This window comes from Rana temporaria, chromosome 1, assembly GCF_905171775.1.
Source record: "Rana temporaria chromosome 1, aRanTem1.1, whole genome shotgun sequence".
NCBI lineage: Eukaryota > Metazoa > Chordata > Amphibia > Anura > Ranidae > Rana > Rana temporaria.
The window spans coordinates 347576447-347596347 of NC_053489.1; the positions used below are offsets into that span (position 1 = coordinate 347576447).

At 43.9% G+C, this 19901-nt stretch overlaps 1 protein-coding gene across 8 annotated transcripts in view; it reads left to right on the forward strand.

Moving 5' to 3' along the window:
* HOOK3 (hook microtubule tethering protein 3) overlaps nucleotides 1-19901 on the forward strand; it is a 121824-nt gene that overhangs the window by 88578 nt on the left and 13345 nt on the right. For 7 of the 8 annotated variants that reach the window (XR_005750854.1, XM_040362279.1, XM_040362263.1 and 4 more), the window contains 5 exons: nucleotides 2956-2990; nucleotides 4832-4914; nucleotides 12149-12249; nucleotides 12372-12476; nucleotides 14646-14717. Coding sequence is in view for 7 of the 8 variants with exons in the window: in XM_040362279.1 (XP_040218213.1) it covers nucleotides 2956-2990; nucleotides 4832-4914; nucleotides 12149-12249; nucleotides 12372-12476; nucleotides 14646-14717 (396 nt within the window). In the remaining variant the exon portion in view is untranslated. Of the gene's footprint in view, nucleotides 1-2955; nucleotides 2991-4831; nucleotides 4915-12148; nucleotides 12250-12371; nucleotides 12477-14645; nucleotides 14718-16042; nucleotides 16482-19901 lie in introns of those variants that run through there. The other variant, XM_040362319.1, reaches the window with a different exon arrangement.

Genomic DNA, 19901 nt, shown 5'->3' on the forward strand with positions numbered 1-19901 from the left:
ATGACAATGACCTGACACTGACACTGACCTGACACTGACACTGACCTGACAATGACACTGACCTGACAATGACACTGACCTGACCTGACAATGACACTGACAATGACACTGACAATGACACTGACCTGACACTGACCTGACACTGACACTGACACTGACCTGACCTGACAATGACCTGACACTGACAATGACCCTGACAATGACCCTGACCTGACAATGACCCTGACCTGACAATGACCCTGACCTGACAATGACCCTGACCTGACAATGACCCTGACCTGACAATGACACTGACAATGACACTGACCTGACAATGACCTGACAATGACACTGACAATGACAATGACACTGACCCTGACCCTGACACTGACCCTGACCCTGACACTGACACTGACCTGACCTGACACTGACCTGACCTGACACTGACCTGACCTGACAATGACAATGACCTGACACTGACAATGACCTGACACTGACACTGTCAATGACAATGACCTGACACTGACACTGACCTGACACTGACACTGACCTGACAATGACACTGACCTGACAATGACACTGACCTGACCTGACAATGACACTGACAATGACACTGACAATGACACTGACCTGACACTGACCTGACACTGACACTGACACTGACCTGACCTGACAATGACCTGACACTGACAATGACCCTGACAATGACCCTGACCTGACAATGACCCTGACCTGACAATGACCCTGACCTGACAATGACCCTGACCTGACAATGACCCTGACCTGACAATGACACTGACAATGACACTGACCTGACAATGACCTGACAATGACACTGACAATGACAATGACACTGACCCTGACCCTGACACTGACCCTGACCCTGACACTGACACTGACCTGACCTGACACTGACCTGACCTGACACTGACCTGACCTGACAATGACAATGACCTGACACTGACAATGACCTGACACTGACACTGACAATGACCTGACACTGACAATGACCTGACACTGACAATGACCTGACACTGACACTGACAATGACCTGACACTGACAATGACCTGACACTGACAATGACCTGACACTGACAATGACCTGACACTGACAATGACCTGACACTGACACTGTTCTGACACGGACACGACAATGACACTGACCTGACCAGACACTGACACTGATACAACACTGAAAATGACACTGACACTGTTCTGACACTGACCAGACACTGACACTAACCCACCTAACTCCTACAGGAGTTAGGTGGGTTAGTGTCAGTGTCTGGTCAGTGTCAGAACAGTGTCAGTGTCATTTTCAGTGTTGTATCATTCAGTGTCATTGTCAGTGTCTGGTCCTGCAATACTCGCACCCCCCTCCCCCCAGCTTGGTGAAAATCCATCCTCCTCAGAGTCCTCCTTACCTCTGTCTGACTCTGCTCTTCTCCAGAACTCTCCTCAGGACGGACAGGACCCGCAGCGCCATCCACCCCCGCGGGCTGGCTCCATGCTGCAACTCCTTCCACACAGACAGCGCCGTACCGCAGAGCACCAGAGCGGAGGGGAAGACGGCGGCTCACACTTTCAGCACCTGCCGTCTCCCGCCGCCATGTTCAGAGTTTCCCGGCGCTCTGTGATTGGCCGTATGGCGGTCATGTGCGGAGGTGGGACTTCCAGCCCCACTCCTCACATGACCCCCATATGCCCAATCACAGGGCGCTGGAGGACATTAAACATGGTGGCCGCTGGCCGGTCCGGAGTCCGGACATCCGTGTCGGTGACACGGACACTTAAAATTAGGAGGAGGCACGGAAAGTCGCCCCCCCAAATGGCGCGCCCGGTGCCACAGCACCCCCTGCCCCCCCCCTTGCTACGCCAGTGCGCACATATACACCCCTGTACCATAAGATACTGGATTTTGAACTGAGCACTGATAAGCTGGAAGGTCTTGCCCCTTTTTAGTCCTGAGGACGCAGCACCCAGGATTTCCAAGAAGTGCATGCGATTTTGATTCGTCTGACCACAAACCGTTTTCCACTTTGCAACAAACCACTTTAAATGCGCTTTGGCCCAGATAGGAGGGCAGTGTTTCGGGATCACATATGGCTGCTTCTTAATGGTGGAGCTTTAGCTTGCATTTTTGGATGGCGCAGGCAACTGTCCACAGACAGTGATTTTTGGAAGTATTGTTGTGATTTTCATCACAGAATCGTGCATGATATATTTAAAGTCTTTGCAATTTTACATTGAAAATTTTTAACAGTTTTTAGATTGACGACCCTCTTTACCTCTGAGACACTCTGACTCTCTAAGATGCCCTTTTTATACCCAATCATGTTACTGACCTATTGCAAAATGTTCTCCCATCTCTTTCTGGTTAGTAGCACTTACTTTGCCAGCTTTTGTGCCTTTGTTGCCTTGTCCCAATGTTTTTGAGACGTGGTGTTGCCATCAATTTTAAAATTGCTTATTTTTGTCTTAAAATTGTACATTTTCTCAGTTGAATGTTTTCTATTGTGAATAAAAATGGATTTATGAAATCGCTGGCTGTAATTGACAGCAGTGGGAGCCACTGGCCAGTGAAAAAGCAATCCAGTGGCTGACAAGCGGCTAGGATGGCTTTTACATTGCAGGGATTCGCCGGCCAAAAAAAAAGTATTTCTGGATGATGCCTGCTCCACACTCGCCCTCCACTAATTTCCTCTCGCAAGCAGGGCATGTTAAAATTTTGAGGATGGCTTTACTAGATTCCCTGCCGTTTGAATAATTTGTGTATGATATCTTTTATAAAGACAATAAATAAATCAAATTATCTGCCAAGTCTTCCTTACCTAAGTGCCTGCAGTCTTCATCTTTCATGTTTTGCAAACTTTGGTGAAATTCCATGATTGTATCGTAGAACACTGATAATATTTATGTGCATGATATGTGAGTAACCTGATTTGTTTGTGTCTCACCCCCAATCTCTTCATTTAGTCACTACTTCTGAAGAAGAAGCTTGAAGAACATCTGTAAGTATTAATATATTAGATTTGCCATTTAAGAGTTGAGTGACATTCATAATTTTATGCACCAGCTGCACAGCACTTTAATTTAATACTTTAATTAGATGAACTTCATAATTTAATGGCTTACATAATGGGTATATATGAACTTTAATAAACACACGTTTTACTGATCTGTTTTATTAACATAATGATTTCCATGCTGCATTGCATATTCAGTGCCGCCTCAGTGACCTTTTAGTCTTGCATGCATGGTTCATATCATGAAAATTCAGTGCATGTTCAGTCAGAATAAATTCTCATATAGGACCAGTAGCCTGCAAAGTAATGGTTTTTCAAAATTAGGGAGTAGATGTAATATGTTCTATTCCATTAAAGTGGATGTAAACCCAAAACATTGTTTTTTTGTTTTTGATGTCACAATGTAGAGTATAAGATTCCCTATCATCTGTGCCCAGTCTTGCCACACAGAGTTAATCCAGCGCTGAGCAATCCTCTTTTAATGTTCAGTGAAAATTAACAGAATTCCAGATAAAAACTTGCCAAATTAAAAAGTCAGTTTCTCTGTTCTTGCTTTGTGTTACAGGTTATTTACATATCTAGAGCTTGGACATGTTTATCATATGTTATGTTTATCATAATATGAGGTGATGCAAAGTTCATTGTATATTACCAGGATATGTAAATAACCTGTAACACAAAGCAAGAACAGAGAAACGGACTTTATAATTTGGCAAGTTTTTATCTGGAATTCTGTTAATTTTCACTGAACATTAAAAGAGGATTGCTCAGCGCTGGATTAACTCTGTGTGGCAAGACTGGGCACAGATGATAGGGAATCTTATACTCTACATTGTGACATCAAAAACAAAACAAAAAAATTTGGGGTTTACATCCACTTTAATTTGCAATGTATAAAGGTATAGGTGTGTGCTGCTGTGTCTGTAGACCTGACTTCTGCTTGTCTAGTGTCATACCAAAAGCCAGTGATTGATTATTAGAATTTAAGAGTAGAGCGACATTCGTAAGTTAATGTGCCTGGTGCATAGAACTTTAATACTAATGTTGTATGTATGTGCCTAACTTTTTTACTTCTTCACCAAGCATAAAATGCTAAGTGTGTGTGTTGAATAACATACTTTTAAATGTTATTTAATATACCTAGCTTAATAGGTATGATGATGCTGTTTTGTCATTGTTTTTAATTTTTTTTTGTTTCGTGACCTGCCATTTTATGTTCTTTTATATGGATAAAATGTGTTGGTCTGTTTGCAGAGCATATTGGGCTTTCTAATATGAATATATTCTAATTCGAAAGCTCCGTACCTGTTCTTTGCTCCTGCAGACAGAGCAATAATATCTATGTTGGCATTAGATAATGAGGGGTGGGTGTCCCTCCTCTGAATCTTTAAGATGTGCGTATTAATGCTGTCAGATATCCTGCTTTAAAGGTCATAGAATAAACAAGTTGGCCTTGGGTGTTCAAGTAGACCCTAATATATTAGGACCCCGTAATTGAGAGCTGATTTTAGTAAAATAAAAATTGGTATAAGTAAAATTCTGTTCAAAAAGAAGTAAAAGATGCATAATATTTTGTTTATGAAGGGGATGGACCCAGATCTTTGTGTTTTAACTGATATTCTACTTTTTAAGTGTGAAATATTCATATTCAGTATTTAATATTTGGCTATAAAGGAGTCAAATTAAAGAAAAGGTTCTTTAGTCCTAAATATAATTCATAAATATAGAGAATACTATCAGAAGTCATGTCTCTTGGTACAGTTTTGCGTTTTCCTGAACAATACTAATGAATAGAACATTTGAAAGTGTTTTGGTGTTTTTTACAGGGAGAAGCTTCATGAAGCCAACAATGAACTGCAGAAAAAACGTGCAATCATTGAAGATTTGGAGCCACGTTACAACAACAGCTGTAAGTGACATTACATTTTTTACTTTCAATCGTTTTTATTGAGTTTTACAGGTATACAAGTACGATATGAACATTGTACGTCGTGCAACGACAACATATAATAAGGGAAACCGAACAACACTAACGAACTAAAGATATTCACTACAGCTTGAACACACAAGCACCGTGGTCTCCACTCCTTCCTGGTCACCCCAAATGGGCTCTGTTTGTGACACAGGAAGGGGGAGAACCATCAGCAAAGGTATATGGGGGGGGGATAAACCCTGCAAGATATGTAACAGAAACAAACAAGTTCTCCTGCACTGCGGTCAGAAGGTGATCATATTCGGTCAAGAAAGGTCTGAGCATTGTCTCATCATGTACATTATGCTATATGGTCATCGCAGCTCTAGAACAGTGTACCCAGGGACTCCAAGCTAATCGTTTTTTCGTGGCTTGGCCAACGCTGGCCGCCGTTATAGTTTCGTAACTGGAGTGTGAGTCCACAAGGTCAATGATTTGGTAAATGGTCGGGGTCTTCTCTGATCTCCAAAGTCTTGTTAAACTGAGTCTAGCGGCCAGTAGTATATGTGTGGTAACATATCTAAGGGGAGAAGGTACGTCCTCAATAGTCATTTTGAGCAATGCAAGCTCTGCAGTGGGGAGCACTGAGTGTTTGGTAACGGTGGATATTAGCTTGAACGTGTTTTCCCAATATGTTTGGATAGTGGGACATGCCCAGAACGTGTGGAACATGTCTCCTTTTAAGAGATTTGCACCTCCAACAAAGATTGGAGGTTTGGGGGTTAAAGGATGCTAATCTAGCCGGCGCCGATACCACCGTAGTGTGATTTTTTTTGAGTAAGCTCCCAAAGTGCAGAGCACTTCGTGGACTTATAAATGGATTGTAGTGCATATATCCATTGTTCATTGGAGAAGCAACAAGTCAAATCAACTTCCCACTGTAGGTGGGAAGGTGATTTGGAGAATTGGGTTTTCATATGGAGTAAATTGTAGAAGTGAGAGATGCCTTTAGTGCGGGCAGCTGGGTCAGTTAAAAACGTCCAAGTCTTTGGAGGGATGGCGTAAATGGGTAAGGGTATTGTTTTCAGGCAGTGGCGAATTCTTATGTAGGTAAAGAATTCTGTGGAGGGGAGATCAAACTCCCTCTGAAGCTGGGAAAAGGGTTTAGGTGTAACACTGTGAACTATTTGATGTTAGAAGTGGATTCTCTTAAGGATCCAGTGGGTCATGGGTAGGTCTGGTGAGAGATAGTGTAGAGATTCTAGGGGTATTTGGTCTAGCGGGGCAGAGTGACATAGGCAAAATGCGTGATCAGTTTGTCCCATGCTCTAGCGGTGGCTTTCATGGTAGGCGAGAGAGAGGATGGAATCATCGCCCCCAGTGGGATACTCATAATACAGTGTTTAAGGGAGAGGCGAGTAAGGGAGAGGTGTTCTATTTGTCCCCATGGAGTAACAGGGCGATCTCGGAACCATTCGAGAAGTTGGGTGAGAATAGCTGCTAGGTAATAGTCCTCAAAGTCTATGGAGCCCACACCCCCAGCTAGTTTGTGTTTAATAAGTTTTGAGTGTGCACACCGAGGTTGTTTACCTTTCCAGAGATGTTGGTTAAGAATAGTTTGTAGGGATCTGAAGAAGGAGGTGGGAACTGGTATGGGGAGCGTTCTAAAAAAGTACAGTATTTGCGGGAGGCAAAGCATTTTAAAGGCTGCCAGCCTGCCTGACCAGGATAGCTTGTGTTTTGTGATGTGTTGAGAGTCCGAACGAACCTTATGAAGGAGGGGCTGAAAGTTGTCGAAAAAGAGATGTTTAATTGTACGGGTCAGCTTAATCCCTAGGTAAGAGATTTATTTGTCTGCCCAGGTGAACTGGTGTTGCATTTGTAATAGGTTCTTAGTAGTGGCGTCCAGGTTAATGTCGAGTATGAACGATTTGGTCGTGTTCACTTTATAGTAAGATACATTGCTAAACCAAGTGAGCATTTTCTGTACTTCTACCAGGGAGGAAGCCGGGTCCGTGAGAATTAAGATTACATCATCTGCAAACAGACTGATTTTATGCGAGGTGTGACCAATTTGCATACCGGAGATGGAGGGGTTGGCTCTGATGTGCGCTGCGAGGGGTTCCATAAGCAGGTTAAAAACGAGAGGGGATAAGGGGCAACCTTGTCGTGTACCATTGGTGATGGGGAATGAACGGGAAATCATATCTGCTGTAAACACTTGGGCTGAAGGGGCTGAGTATCGTGCCATAATGGCGTTAAGAATGAATCCATGGAAGCCAAATTGTTGGAGCACCGATCTGAGATAAGACCAGTGTACTCTGTCGAACGCCTTCTCTGCATCCAAAGAAAGGAGCAGAGAAGGTGTTCCAGTCGTTTTTAACAATTTAACAATCTTCTAGTGGTATCCGATGCTTGTCTGCCTTTGGTGAAACCGGTTTGGTCTCTGTGAATGAGGGTGGGCATGACCTCCTTCAGTCTATTTGCTATGGTCTTGGCGTATACTTTCAAATCTAGATTAAGTAGCGATATTGGGCGGAAGTTTTGGGGTACGGTCGGTTCCTTCCCTGGTTTTGGTATTGTCACTACAAGAGCGTTTAAAGATTCAGGTGCGAACTGAGAAGAGGAGGCAGCGCTGTTGAACATCTCTGTTATGTGTGGGATTAAGTGGTCAGAGAATTGTTTGTAGTATTCTCCCGAAAGACCATCTGGTCCAGGAGCTTTGCCAGAAGAAGGCAGTGATCTAACAGTTAGTAAAATTTCCTGGTCAGTCAACGGTGCGTTGAAGGACGAGATTTGTTCATTGGATAGAGTGGGCAGTCGAATGTGTTGGAGAAAACGGTTGATGTCGTCTTGCGTAGGCTGTGGGGTGTGAGGGTCTCGCTTCAAGTTGTATAGATCTTTATAGTAGTCGCTAAATGCGTTGGCTATGTCTTGGGCGTTCGTCAGAGATTTATTGGTGTGCGGATGAAAAAGTTGTGAGTTATTGGTCTTGGTACGCCTACTCTTGATACGTTGTGCAAGTCTCTTTCCAGCCTTATTGGACGTGGAATAAGCAGTAGCTTTCACTTTCCTTTGAAGAAATTAGGAGTGAAGGAGTAGTGTTTGGAGTTCTCGCCTAAGGGACATTAGTTGGTCAAGCAGTGAGGGGTGGGGGTTAGTCTTATTTTGTGATTCTAAGGATGTTATTTGAGATGTTATCTCATCAATGCTCTGCGTCCTCTTCTTTTTATGTATAGATCCCATTTTCATCAATACACCCCTCATATAAGCCTTGTGAGCTCTCCACACCAGGGTCAGACACTGAGCCTACGTTAAGCGTAAAGTCTCTGATGGAGTCAGCCATCTCTAGTGCATAGTCTTCATGCTGTAATATAGAATTATTTGCTCTCCACATAAAAGTGTTATGGGGGGCGCTTGGAGTTTTCGATGGTGATCGAGATTGGGGCATGGTCTGACCATATGGCAGTGTGAATCGCCGAGGCGGAAACTTGCTGCAAGAGTCTTTTGTCTGTTGTGAGTAGATCAATTTGCGAATACGAGTTATGTCTAGGGGGAAAAAAAAGTGAAGTCCTTTTCAGTTCCGTGATGACATCTCCAAACATCAAACGAATTGTGGGAAGAAAGAATTTTTTTTCAGCGGGGAGTCTCGTCGTCTAGCTGCAGATGTGGTGTCAATGAGGAAATCGGGAGCAAGGTTAAAGTCTCCTCCTATAATCAGGTGACCTTTTTGTAAAGGTTTGGCTGTTCTTAAGATTTTGTAGAAAAACTTCCTCTGGTGGGTATTCGGAGCATACAAGTTGATAAGAGTGAACGCCGTTTTGCCGATGGTGCAAACCAAAATGATGTAGCGGCCTTCAGGGTTTATGGTCACATCAAGGGGTTGGAAGTCAATGGAGTTGTTGATCGCTATCATGACGCCTCTGGATTTGGCGGAGTGGGAGGCATTATAGATATGGGGGAATTGAGGGTTTTTGCAGAGATGCGTGTCCGATTAAAGGAGATGAGTCTCCTGAGTAAAGACAATATCACTGTGAAGAGCCTTAATGGTTTTCCAAAGTGAGTGCCGTTTAGCCGGGTGATTGAGCCGTTGACGTTTAGTAAAAGGATGTTAAGTGGCATCTTGAGTGTTCAATGCAGATAGATAAAGAGGCAAAACACTTAGGCCCCTTTCACACTGGGGCGTTTTTCGAGCGTTATTACAGCGTTATTCGAGCGAAGCCTCATCTGCAATCCCAATGTGCTGGTAAAGCACCGCTAAGACCCTAAAGTTTTAGGGCGTATTTGCAGTGCCTCGGTGTGAAAGGGTAAGGCGCTTTTACATCGCTATTCATTTCAATGGAGAGGGGCGTTTTTGGAGCGTTTTTTTTTTTTCAGCGCTCAAAAGCTGCTCCAAAGATGCTGTTTGCAGGACTCGGTGTGAAAGGGTCTATTGAGATGCATGGAGAGCGTTTTAAGAGCGCTCTTTTTAACGCTAATACTCTGTAAAAACGATTCAGTGTGAAAGGGGTAAAAATGCTTCAGTGTGAAAGGGGTCTAACAGGTGAACCTACGTTTGTTGACACGAGATGGTAGGACGGAGGGGGGAGACCAGCGAAGGACCAGGACTCGTCTGCAAAATTGGAGCTAGAGCTGTGGATAGAACAATATGTTACAGCAGGATAGAAATCGATACGGTGACAGTGCGTAATAAAAGTTGCGGAGCAATGAAACCAAATAAAAATAACACTTGGGAAGGAGAATTATCTAGGTAGCTGAGTGATCGAGTCTGTGGAATACCAACGTTGAAAGGTAGTACAACAAAGGAGGTGGAGCTGAACTCAACCGCGACCTCCGTCAGGGGGGTAATAACAGTCTAATACGACAAGAGCTAATTTAACTAAGGAAACTCTCAGTCAGAACCTGTGGGAGTAGGGTTGAAGTAAGGTGGCCCATTTTTGCGCAGAGGTTCACGACATATCCACAGTATCTGGGTTCAGGTTCAGATTCCGGCGGGATGAGTTGCGATCACTGAGAGGTGTGAGTGGACTGGGGGGGTCAGGCAGGATACCCCAGGTGCGTAAGAGGTGGAAACCCTTGTTGAGGTCAGTGACCTTGTGGGACTTTCCGTTGTTGATGAGCAGCGAAGCTGGGTATCTCCACTTGTATTGAATGTTGTGGTTTTGGAGGACCTTGGTGACTGGGCTCATTTGTCTCCGCATTTGGAGGGTATATTTTGAGAGGTCCGGAAAGAGTTGGATTCCCGCATAAGGAGCGGGCAAGGGTGTCTTAGCTTTAACTCCAAACATGAGTCTTTCCTTGATGTGGAAGAAGTGTACTCGCATCAGTACATCTCTGGGCACAGTGGCAGCAAGATGGGATGACTTTGCGATCCTATGGATCCTATCAATTATTATGTCGCGGGGAGGTGCCTCCGGGACTATATGTATGAGCTCTTTGGCGTATTTAGGAAGATCTGCAGGTAATATGGATTCAGGAACACCTCTAAGCTTGACGTTCCTGCGAGATCTGTCTTCTAAATCTGCCAGCTTGGCGCGCATCCATGTTTGTTTCTCTCTGACATCATCATACACATCAATAACACTGTTTACAGTTGAGGCACATTCATTCATACTACTTTCTATGTGGGGAGACTCTGTCACCCAGAGAATGGATGTCTGAGGTGATCTTGGTGAAGAGTGAGGAGAGGTCAGTCATTAGGGAGGATTGCAAGGACAGGAGCATATCCTTTAGTGTGGAATCCAGTGCAGGTTGGCTTGAGGTGGTGAAAGAGGCCATAGATGAGTGCAAGGCCTGGTTGGAAAGAAAAGCCAGGGCCTCATTTAGCAGCGTGGCCGGCTGATTCGGCGGCGTGTCCAGCCGCATTTTTGCTTTAGCTGGGCTGCTGGTGAGGGGGTCTCTGTCCGGGGAGTGATCGGAGGATACAGGGAGAGTACGGCTGCCCGAGCCATCCGGAATAGCTTCCGGGAGATCAGTGTAGGAGCCTCGCAGCGTGGCCTGGCCAGCACCATCTTTAATATCACTGACCTTCCCCGCCGGCTTGAAGGAGAACTCCGTCAGTTTCTGAGGCTTGTACTCGGTTAGCCTCTTTCTCGACATGTTTGCCGTGTTCCTGGGTGCCTCAGAAGCAAGGATGGCGGTGGATGGAGTCGCTGTGAGGGCCGTTGCAGCTGCGTTGTTCTCCCTGGGCTGACGATCTGTGAAGCTAGGCTGCCATCTTCAGCTCCGGTCGGCCACGCCCCCCAGTGACATTTAATTTTGAAGGCAACGCGTGAAAGCGAACACAGGGCTTTACTTTATTATGTTTAAGAGTTTGAACTAGAAAATTAGTTTAAAGTGTCAAGAACAGGATACGGGCAGTCCCCAGGTTACAAGATAGGTTATGTAGGTTTGTTTAAGTTGAATTTGTATTCAAGTTTGAACAGGTACATCAGGGGTGCCCAACCTTTTGAAGAGCAAGGGCCACTTAAGCGACTTGGTAACCGGTCGCGGGCCACAATGAGCGGAGCGTTTTTTAGATGGCATAGGGAAGGGTTAACACCCTTGTAACATTTGTTTTGCCATGTTTTCCGTTTCCCTGTTTAGCAGATTCACATCACTTTCTTTCCCTTTGACAATTGGATTTGGAAAAATTTGGGTTGTTGTGGAAACAGATTGGCGATGACACTTCAGTGGAGGTACCTTTTTACCATGATGACTTACAGGAGTGACTTTCCCTTCCTAGGGGTAGATTTCCTCACTTCCTGTTGTCTCCTTCTGTTTGTAAGTAGGAGTCGTATGTAAATCTGATGGATGTAACTAGGGAACTGCCTGTATCTAGTTGCTTTGCTAGTCTCTGTAGGTGTTAAATTAACATAGTACAAATTTGTCTTTAATGTTTTGATATGGACTTGTCCAACATACAGCAGAAAGTCAAACAGCCAATGTATGAAACCCTATGCAGTAAATTTTGCATAACACTGCATCTATTTAGCAAACCAGCACAAAGGATATATAAAGTGCAGAACTAGAACGAACATATCGGGTAAAGATGATTGCTTGCTTTGCATTACTACACTGTGTTCTTTGTGGTTTATTTTTTTCCCCAGTCCTTATCTTGTATTGTAAAGGTGTCCCCTGTACTACCATGTTCTTATTGATCTGCATTAGTTGAGTAGTTGGAAATATTGATAACCATGTTAAAAGATAATTAATTTTGTCCCGGCCCCCCCCCCCCCCCTAAAAAATGAAGCAATGAAAATCGAAGAGCTACAGGAAGCGTTACGGAAGAAAGAAGAAGACATGAAACAAATGGAGGAGCGTTACAAAAAATATCTAGAGAAAGCAAAAAGTGTGAGTAATACGGTATATTGCCAGTTTTGAAATGATTGTATATTATGAAGGTCTTAAGTAATTGATCCTTTTTCCAAGAAAAAATAATTTTGCTCTACTACACATTTCCTCTTTCTCAACAGGTTATTCGCACATTGGATCCAAAGCAAAATCAGGGCTCAGGGCCAGAGATACAATCTTTAAAAAATCAGCTGCAAGAAAAAGACAAAATGTTTCATTCTTTAGAGGTGAGTAAAATAATATGTATAGGAAATTCAAAGGAAAAACATATGCAGTACATCTCTGCAATACATGCACATTTTAGCTCTGTTTTTATCCCCCTTTTTTTTTTTTTTTTACACATTTAACCACGTCAATATCAGGCATTTTTACCCCCTTCCTGTCCAGGCCAATTTTCAGCTTTCAGCACTGTCGCGCTTTGAATGACATTTGCGCGGTCGTGTGACGTGGCTCCCAAACAAAATTGACGCCCTTTTTCTTCCCACAAATAGAGCTTTCTTTTAGTGGCATTTGATCACCCCTGCGGTTTTTTATTTTTTGTGCTATAAACAAAATAAGACAATTTTGAAAAAAACACAATATTCTTTACTTTTTGCTATAATAAATATCCCCGTTTTTTTTTTTGTTCTTTACTAGTAATGGCGGTTATCTATTATTTTGGTCAGGACTGTGATATTGCAGTGGATCGGACACTTTTGACACTATTTTGGGACCATTCACATTTATACAGCGATCAGTGCTATAGATGCTGTATAAATGTGACTGGCAGGCAAGGGGTTAAATGTGTTCCCTGGGAGTGATTCTTAGTGTGGGGGGAGGGGACTTATCGGTGTCCCTATGTACAAGGGACACACCATCGGTCTCCTCTCCGATAGGACGTGGATCTCTGTGTTTACACATCATGGCCGCCAGGCACCTTCATCGGCACCCACGTGATGCAGCGGGCACAGCTTTTCCCCGATGCGCGCCCGTGGTGGCGCGCAGGGAACTAGTTAACAGGAGGATATCCAGGGACGCCCTCCCGGCAATTGAGCGCTGCGCTGTAAACGTCTTTTTGTCTATAGTGTGGGCGCAAAGTGGCATAAAAAAAACCATTTTAGGTCTGAAGATTGCATGAAACCCCCAAACATGATATCTTTTTTGAAAGCAGACACTCTGAGAATTAAATAATGATAGTGCCAATTTTTTTGATATATACATATAGTGCAGCACTATAATAATGTTCAAATCTATCTGTAATACTAATATAATCCAAGGAGCATAAATATAAACATCCAAAAGACAAATGTGTCTTTAAAACTGTTGTGCAAGGAGATCCTCCACCGTTTAAGATGTGCCCTCACCTTAATACAGTAGATAATCAACCTTTAAGGCTTTTTTTCCTTAGCCTTATATATTGATCCTTGCTGGGTTACTTGTCAGCATGCACCACACTTCTTAATCTGTATATACCGATCTCTAGCTTGATGGCTCAATATGGTCATGCAAAATAACAATAGTGTGCAAAAGTGCTTTATCGTTTTAAAACCTATTTGTTGATCAAACATGTGCCAAATGGACACTCACATTAACATCATAAACTGTACGGCGTGACAGTGATCAGGATATTTACTTGTCGCTAGTCCTGCAGTACCAACAATAGGAAACACCCGTCCGTGGCTCGTACACTGTCCTACAACTCTCCTAATCCTGACAGGAGTGCTGGCATCTGTTGTTCAATTATTATTTTTTTATGTCGCACAAAGATGGTGCAACAGTTTAAAAAATGCAGCATTTCAGTAGAAAATACACTAAAGTGAATTTTAGGTCGCATAAACGCAATATATTACACAGTTATTTGGTAAAATATAAAAAATCGGGCTGCACCAAAGTAGTCAATGTTCTGTAAGAAATACACTCTGCTCTTAATTTTTTTTTTGTTAGCTGACACACAGCATTTGTGCTTTTTATCCCAAATGGAAAAAAAAAGTAAAAAATGCGACTCCAAAAAGGCTGTACAGTTAATATAATAGGAATTTTGACTTGCTTGTGGATTCCTTCTATTGAAGTACAGGATATATGCCCCTCTCCTCTGTGTCTTGATCACTCATTATTGCCTTCTGAATAATTGGAGTCTCATGCAGTGTGTGGGGTTATATGCTGTGTTCTGTGGCTTGTCCTTGCAAGTTTTTTGCCAATGTGCAATCACTTGAAGGTAGCTGTATATAACCCATGGTCTATAAATACAAGTCCTGTGTTGTACTGTACTTCAAGATAAGGAATTCACAGGCAAATCAAAAATCCTTATTTTTTTTATTTGTTATGGTTTCTTTATTGGCTTGTCAATTTAGGTTTTAAACTGTATGGTTGAATAGTTGTTACCTTACATTCTTTATATGTTTGTATATTCATTTTAGAAAGAGTTTGAGAAAACCAAGACACAGAGAGATCAGGAAGAGAAACTGATTGTCAGTGCATGGTATAACATGGTAAGCATTATTTGGTTGGGATTAATGTAAAGATGTCTGCAACTAAAAATGTTCTGTTTGCCATCTATTGTATTTGCCGGCGTATAAGGCGGCTGTGCATATAAGACGATCCCCTTAACGTTCAGTTTAAAACAGTGGTTTTGTGCTCTACTCACCGTATAAGACGACCCCCTTGTGCAGTAATACTGTATGTCAGGGGTGCCCAACATTTTGAAGAGCGAGGGCCACTTAAGCAACTTGGTAACCAGTCGCGGGCCACATTGAGCGGAGCGGACGGATGACAGGTCACGGCTACTCTATAGGTCCTCCGATCCACCCAGATGGAATGGGACGAATTCCCTTTTGTTTTTTTGGATTGGAGGTAGGCGAGCGTAAACGGACATCTGTCGCTCTGTAGAGGTTAATTGAGGGTCCTATTTGGTTGGGCTGATCGTGTGAAAAGGGCCTGAGACTGCTTTCACCCTTATGTGCTGCGGTTTACCCACAACGTGGGTGCAGCATAATGCACCTGTGTCTATCCTGCGGGTTAGCTTAACTTTGCCATAGACTAGCTGTAGAGAAAGCATCAGCCTATGGGGCTCTGCTCCGCAGCCACTTTCTTCCTCTACCACCACCATTCACAACACTGATGCTGCAGTATGGCAGGTTGGCAACCTGAGATCTGCGCTTGTCAACCCACCATTCCAGAGCAGGAGGTCGCGGGCCACATCAGAGGGCTCCACGGGCCACTGGTTGGCCACCCCTGCTGTATGTGTTCAAAAACCGAAGAGGCTGCAGCCCCGCCGGGTGCTCTGTAAAGCTGTATGTATTTAGTATATGCGCCGCTCAGCCAATCCCGGCGGGCGATGCACTCTTGATGACTACAGAGCCTGCTCTGATTGGAGTAACAACTTCTGCCAATCCAAGCGGGCTACATATATGTAGCCTGCTCGGATTGGCAGAGGTTGTTGCTCCAATCAGAGCAGGCTTAGCAGGCTCTGTAGTCATCAAGTGTGCATCGCCCACCGGGATAGGCTGAGCGGCGCATATACCAAATACATACAGCTTTACAGAGCACCCGGCGGCCTGATATCCATTGGGCAGCGCTGCTTCACCCGGTGTTTAAGACGACCCCCGTTTTTTTTTTGTTTCTGTGTAATTCCGGTGTAAAAGGTTGTCTTGTATGCCAGAAAATACGATATATCTGTGCTGCATATTAATGATTACAATAGATAATATAGATCACAACTAGTGCAAGTTTCTTAATAACATTACAATGTAAAGCCTAGTACACAAACTTTTTTTGTTTTTGTTTTTTTATTTTTATTTTTTCCTTTTTAACCCAGCGGGCTGATCGGGAAAAAAACTGAAGAGCTTGGGAGGAGCCGTTGTACTAACTATGTGATGCTAGTACAGCGATCTCGACCGCTGAGCTATTGTGAGCCTCTCCTCCTCAGACAACTTACTCTTTTTGGTTTGTCCCCACCATAGAGGCACCGGGAGTTTGGCTCTTTGCACATGGCTGACGCAATTGGGTTTATGCTATGAATCTGCAGGATACATTTTCATTCTAGATGATTCTTTGTGTACCTGAAGTGATTGAACTGTTTTTACAAGTTGTGTGATACCCTTCATTGACATGTGTTTTAAAAAGTCATCATTTGTTTATTCCTTAGCCGTTGCAGTGCGTCATCGGCCTTTTGTACTCCTTGCAGTTTTTGAATTTTCGGAATTGTTTTGTGCCAAATAAAATCTGTATGAAATAAAAAATTGTTGAAGTGACAATGGTTGCTTGCTGTAGGAAAACATAAATGTTCTTGTTGGCAAACTTTTTATACAGAAGTCCCTTAGACAAAAACATGGTCACAATGCATTGGATGCTTCCAGTTGGCTGGCCAGCAAAGTTGCCTAATTCAAAAACATTTTCACTACTGTACAGTTATAGATGCTTTCATGCACTTAAGTGTGAATGCCATTAGTACCATACCATCACTAAAGTTTACCTTTTTGGAAAATGTATTTAGGGTGGAACATGTAACCTGTTCCAGCTCTTGTCTCCCAGATCTCCCCCCCCCCTTTCCTGTGACAGTTGGCGAGGGATCCTTTCCCCGCACACGCTGTCAGAATTTAAAAAGGGCACAGTCACAAAAACAGGTGTCCAGTATTGACGAGGACAATGCTGGAAATTCTGATTGCGTTAGAATAACCTATTGGAAACTTTAAAAGGAAGAGTGTGCTTGAAATCTGTTATTCCTCTGTTAAACATGCTTACCTGCAAGGAAACGCGTGCAGTCATAATTGCTTTGCACAAAAAGGGATTCACGGACAATATTGCTACTACTAAGATTGCATCTAAATTGGGCATTTATAGGATCATCAAGAACTTAAAGGAGAGTGGTTCAATTGTTGTGAAGAAGGCTTCAAGGCACCCAAGAAAGTCTAGCAAGCGCCAGAACTGTCTCCTACAGTTGATTCAGCTGCAGGATTGGGGCACCACCAATGCAGAGCTTGAGGAATGGCAGCAGGCAGGTGTGAGTGCATCTACATGCACAGTGAGGAGGATGGCCTGGTGTCAAAAAGGGCAGCAAGAAGCCGCTTCTCTCCAGGAAAAACCGGGGCAGACTATTATTCTGCAAAAGGTGCAGGGATTGGACTGCTAAGGATGTCATTTTCTCTGAATCCCCTTTCCGATTGTTTGGGGCATCTGGGAAAAAAACCTTGTCCGGAGAAGAAAAGGCAAACGCTACTATCAGTCCTGTGTCATGCCAACAGTAAAGCATCCTGAGATTATTCATGTGTGGGGTTGCTTCTCAGCCAAGGGAGTGGGATCACTCATAATTTTGCCTAAGAACACAGCCATGAATAAAGAATGTTAAAAAAACATCCTCTGAGAGCAACTTCTCCCAACCATCCAAGAACAGTTTGGTGACGCAAAATGCCTTTTCCAGTATGATGGAGCACCTTGCCGTAAGGCAAAGTGATAAAGTGGTTTGGGGAACAAAACATTTACTTCCAAGACATTAATCCCATTGGGAACTTGTGGTCAAGCCTCAAGAGGCGGGTGACAAAAAAAAAAAAAAAAAAACCCACATTCTGACGAACTACTGATTTGATTATGCAATCAGTCTGGATGTGGCCCAGAAGTTGATTGACAGCATGCCAAGTCGAATTTCAGAAGTCTTGAAAAAAGAGTCAACACTGCAAATATTGACTCTTTGCATAATAATGTAATTGTTGATAAAAGCCTTTGACACTTATGACTTGCTTGTAATTATACTTCAGTATACCATAGTAACATCTGACCGAAAGATCTAAAAACACTGAAGCAGCAGACTTTGTGAAAAACATTTGTGTCATTCTCCAAATTTTTGGCCACACTGTACAGCCTTTTTTTTTTTTTTTTTATGCAAGAGGAGGTACTATTGTTCTCCATGGGACCTGTACGTCCTTTTGAATTTGCCACCGTGCAAGCGAGCAATGTCCGCTGGGTGCCCGCGATCGTCTTACGGAGTAGCAGAATAGGGAGATGCCTATGTGTAAACAAGGCATTTCCCTGTTCTTCCTAGTAACATGGCAGGGATCTACTGCTCCCTATGATAGGGAGCAGTCATTGCTGTTATGGTAGCCCATCCCCCACAGTTGGAATCGCTCCCTAGGACACACTTAACCCCTTCATCGCCCCCTATTGTATAACCCCTTCCCTGCTCACCCCAGGGATAGTGAGAGCAGGACGCTCTCAAACGAGTCGACTCTCCCCAGGGATAGTGCAGCCAGGCAGGGTCCTCCCAGCTCTCGGCTGCTGCAGACACGGCACAAAAAAACAGGACTCCCACCCCCCCCCCACACCCCCCTAGGCAATTGATCCAGGGTTGCACCGATCGCCCGTTAAGGGGTCAGGAAGGAATTTTTTCCCCTGATCGCTGCAGATTGGCACAGCACGCCTGGGGTTTTTTTCCTTCCTCTGGACCAATCGGGGAGAGAAGACTCAACGAGTGACGGCTCACTTGGACAGTCTTCCACCCATCACCATATAAGACCCCCCCAATCAACATTACTTCCCTGCGTTTTTTTTCTGCGACCATGGGTTACCTAAAATACTCTGCAGAAACCATCCGGGAACTAAAACCATTTGCCTCTATACTCCCAGTTGTCACCAAAAAAGCTCTAAGGAATGAGCGACTGTTGAGAATCAATCAACGATCAACAGTCAAAAACTACGCGCAGGTACCCCAGCCCAAGCGCATAATATGCGCTTTGGTCAACACAAGATCGGCAGTAAAACACGACAAGAAATCTATGATTTCATCCTTCAACACAATCTAGACTGCCTCTTCATCACAGAAAGCTGGCTGACATCCGACTGCAACACCATTCTAACAGAATTGGTGCCAGCAAATTATCGCATTCAAATGCAAAACGGAGTGGGGCAAAGAGGGGGGGGGGCCTGGCGGTGATCCACAAGACTCGCCTCTCGATCACCAAACCAGTCCTTCAAAACTCGCTTCCATTCATGGAAACCCTCACTCTGCAGCTGCAAACAAATCCCCAAGATACGGTCCATATGCTACTTTGCTATAGACCACCAGACCCAAAAACGCACCTTCTCACGTCATTGGCGGAATTCATCTCCACATATACCCTAAACATCAAACACCTTTTGGTGCTTGGGGATTTCAACCTCTGGGCCAACTCCTCGCTGGACCCCGTAGCCGACGCCTGCATCGACCATCTGGAAGCATTAGGTCTGCAGCAACTAATACAAGGCCCCACTCATGCCTCAGGCCATACGCTCGATCTCATTTTCAAACAAGATTTGGAAATTGACGTCCTGGGAAATGAGTCGCAACCATGGACCGATCACCATGCCATCAAATTCACAATCACCAAAAATGCCAGCCCAAAAAAAACGACAAAACCGGTGACAACTCACTGGACTAGATCTCAGAAGAAGCTCCACTCGGAACTCTTCAAAACAACACTAGGGAACAAAATAAAAACAACCCAACAAAAACAAACAGCCACAGAAACACTTGACGCCATCAACAAGGCGCTACTACAGTCAGCTGACTTAGTAGCACCAAAACGCAAAACTTGCATCCGGAAAAACAACTCCAGCTGGTTTAATGACCAGCTGACGTTGCTAGAGCGTAGAAGAGCAGAAGCTGCGTGGAAAATGTGCTCTTCAGATAAAAACCACACCATTTA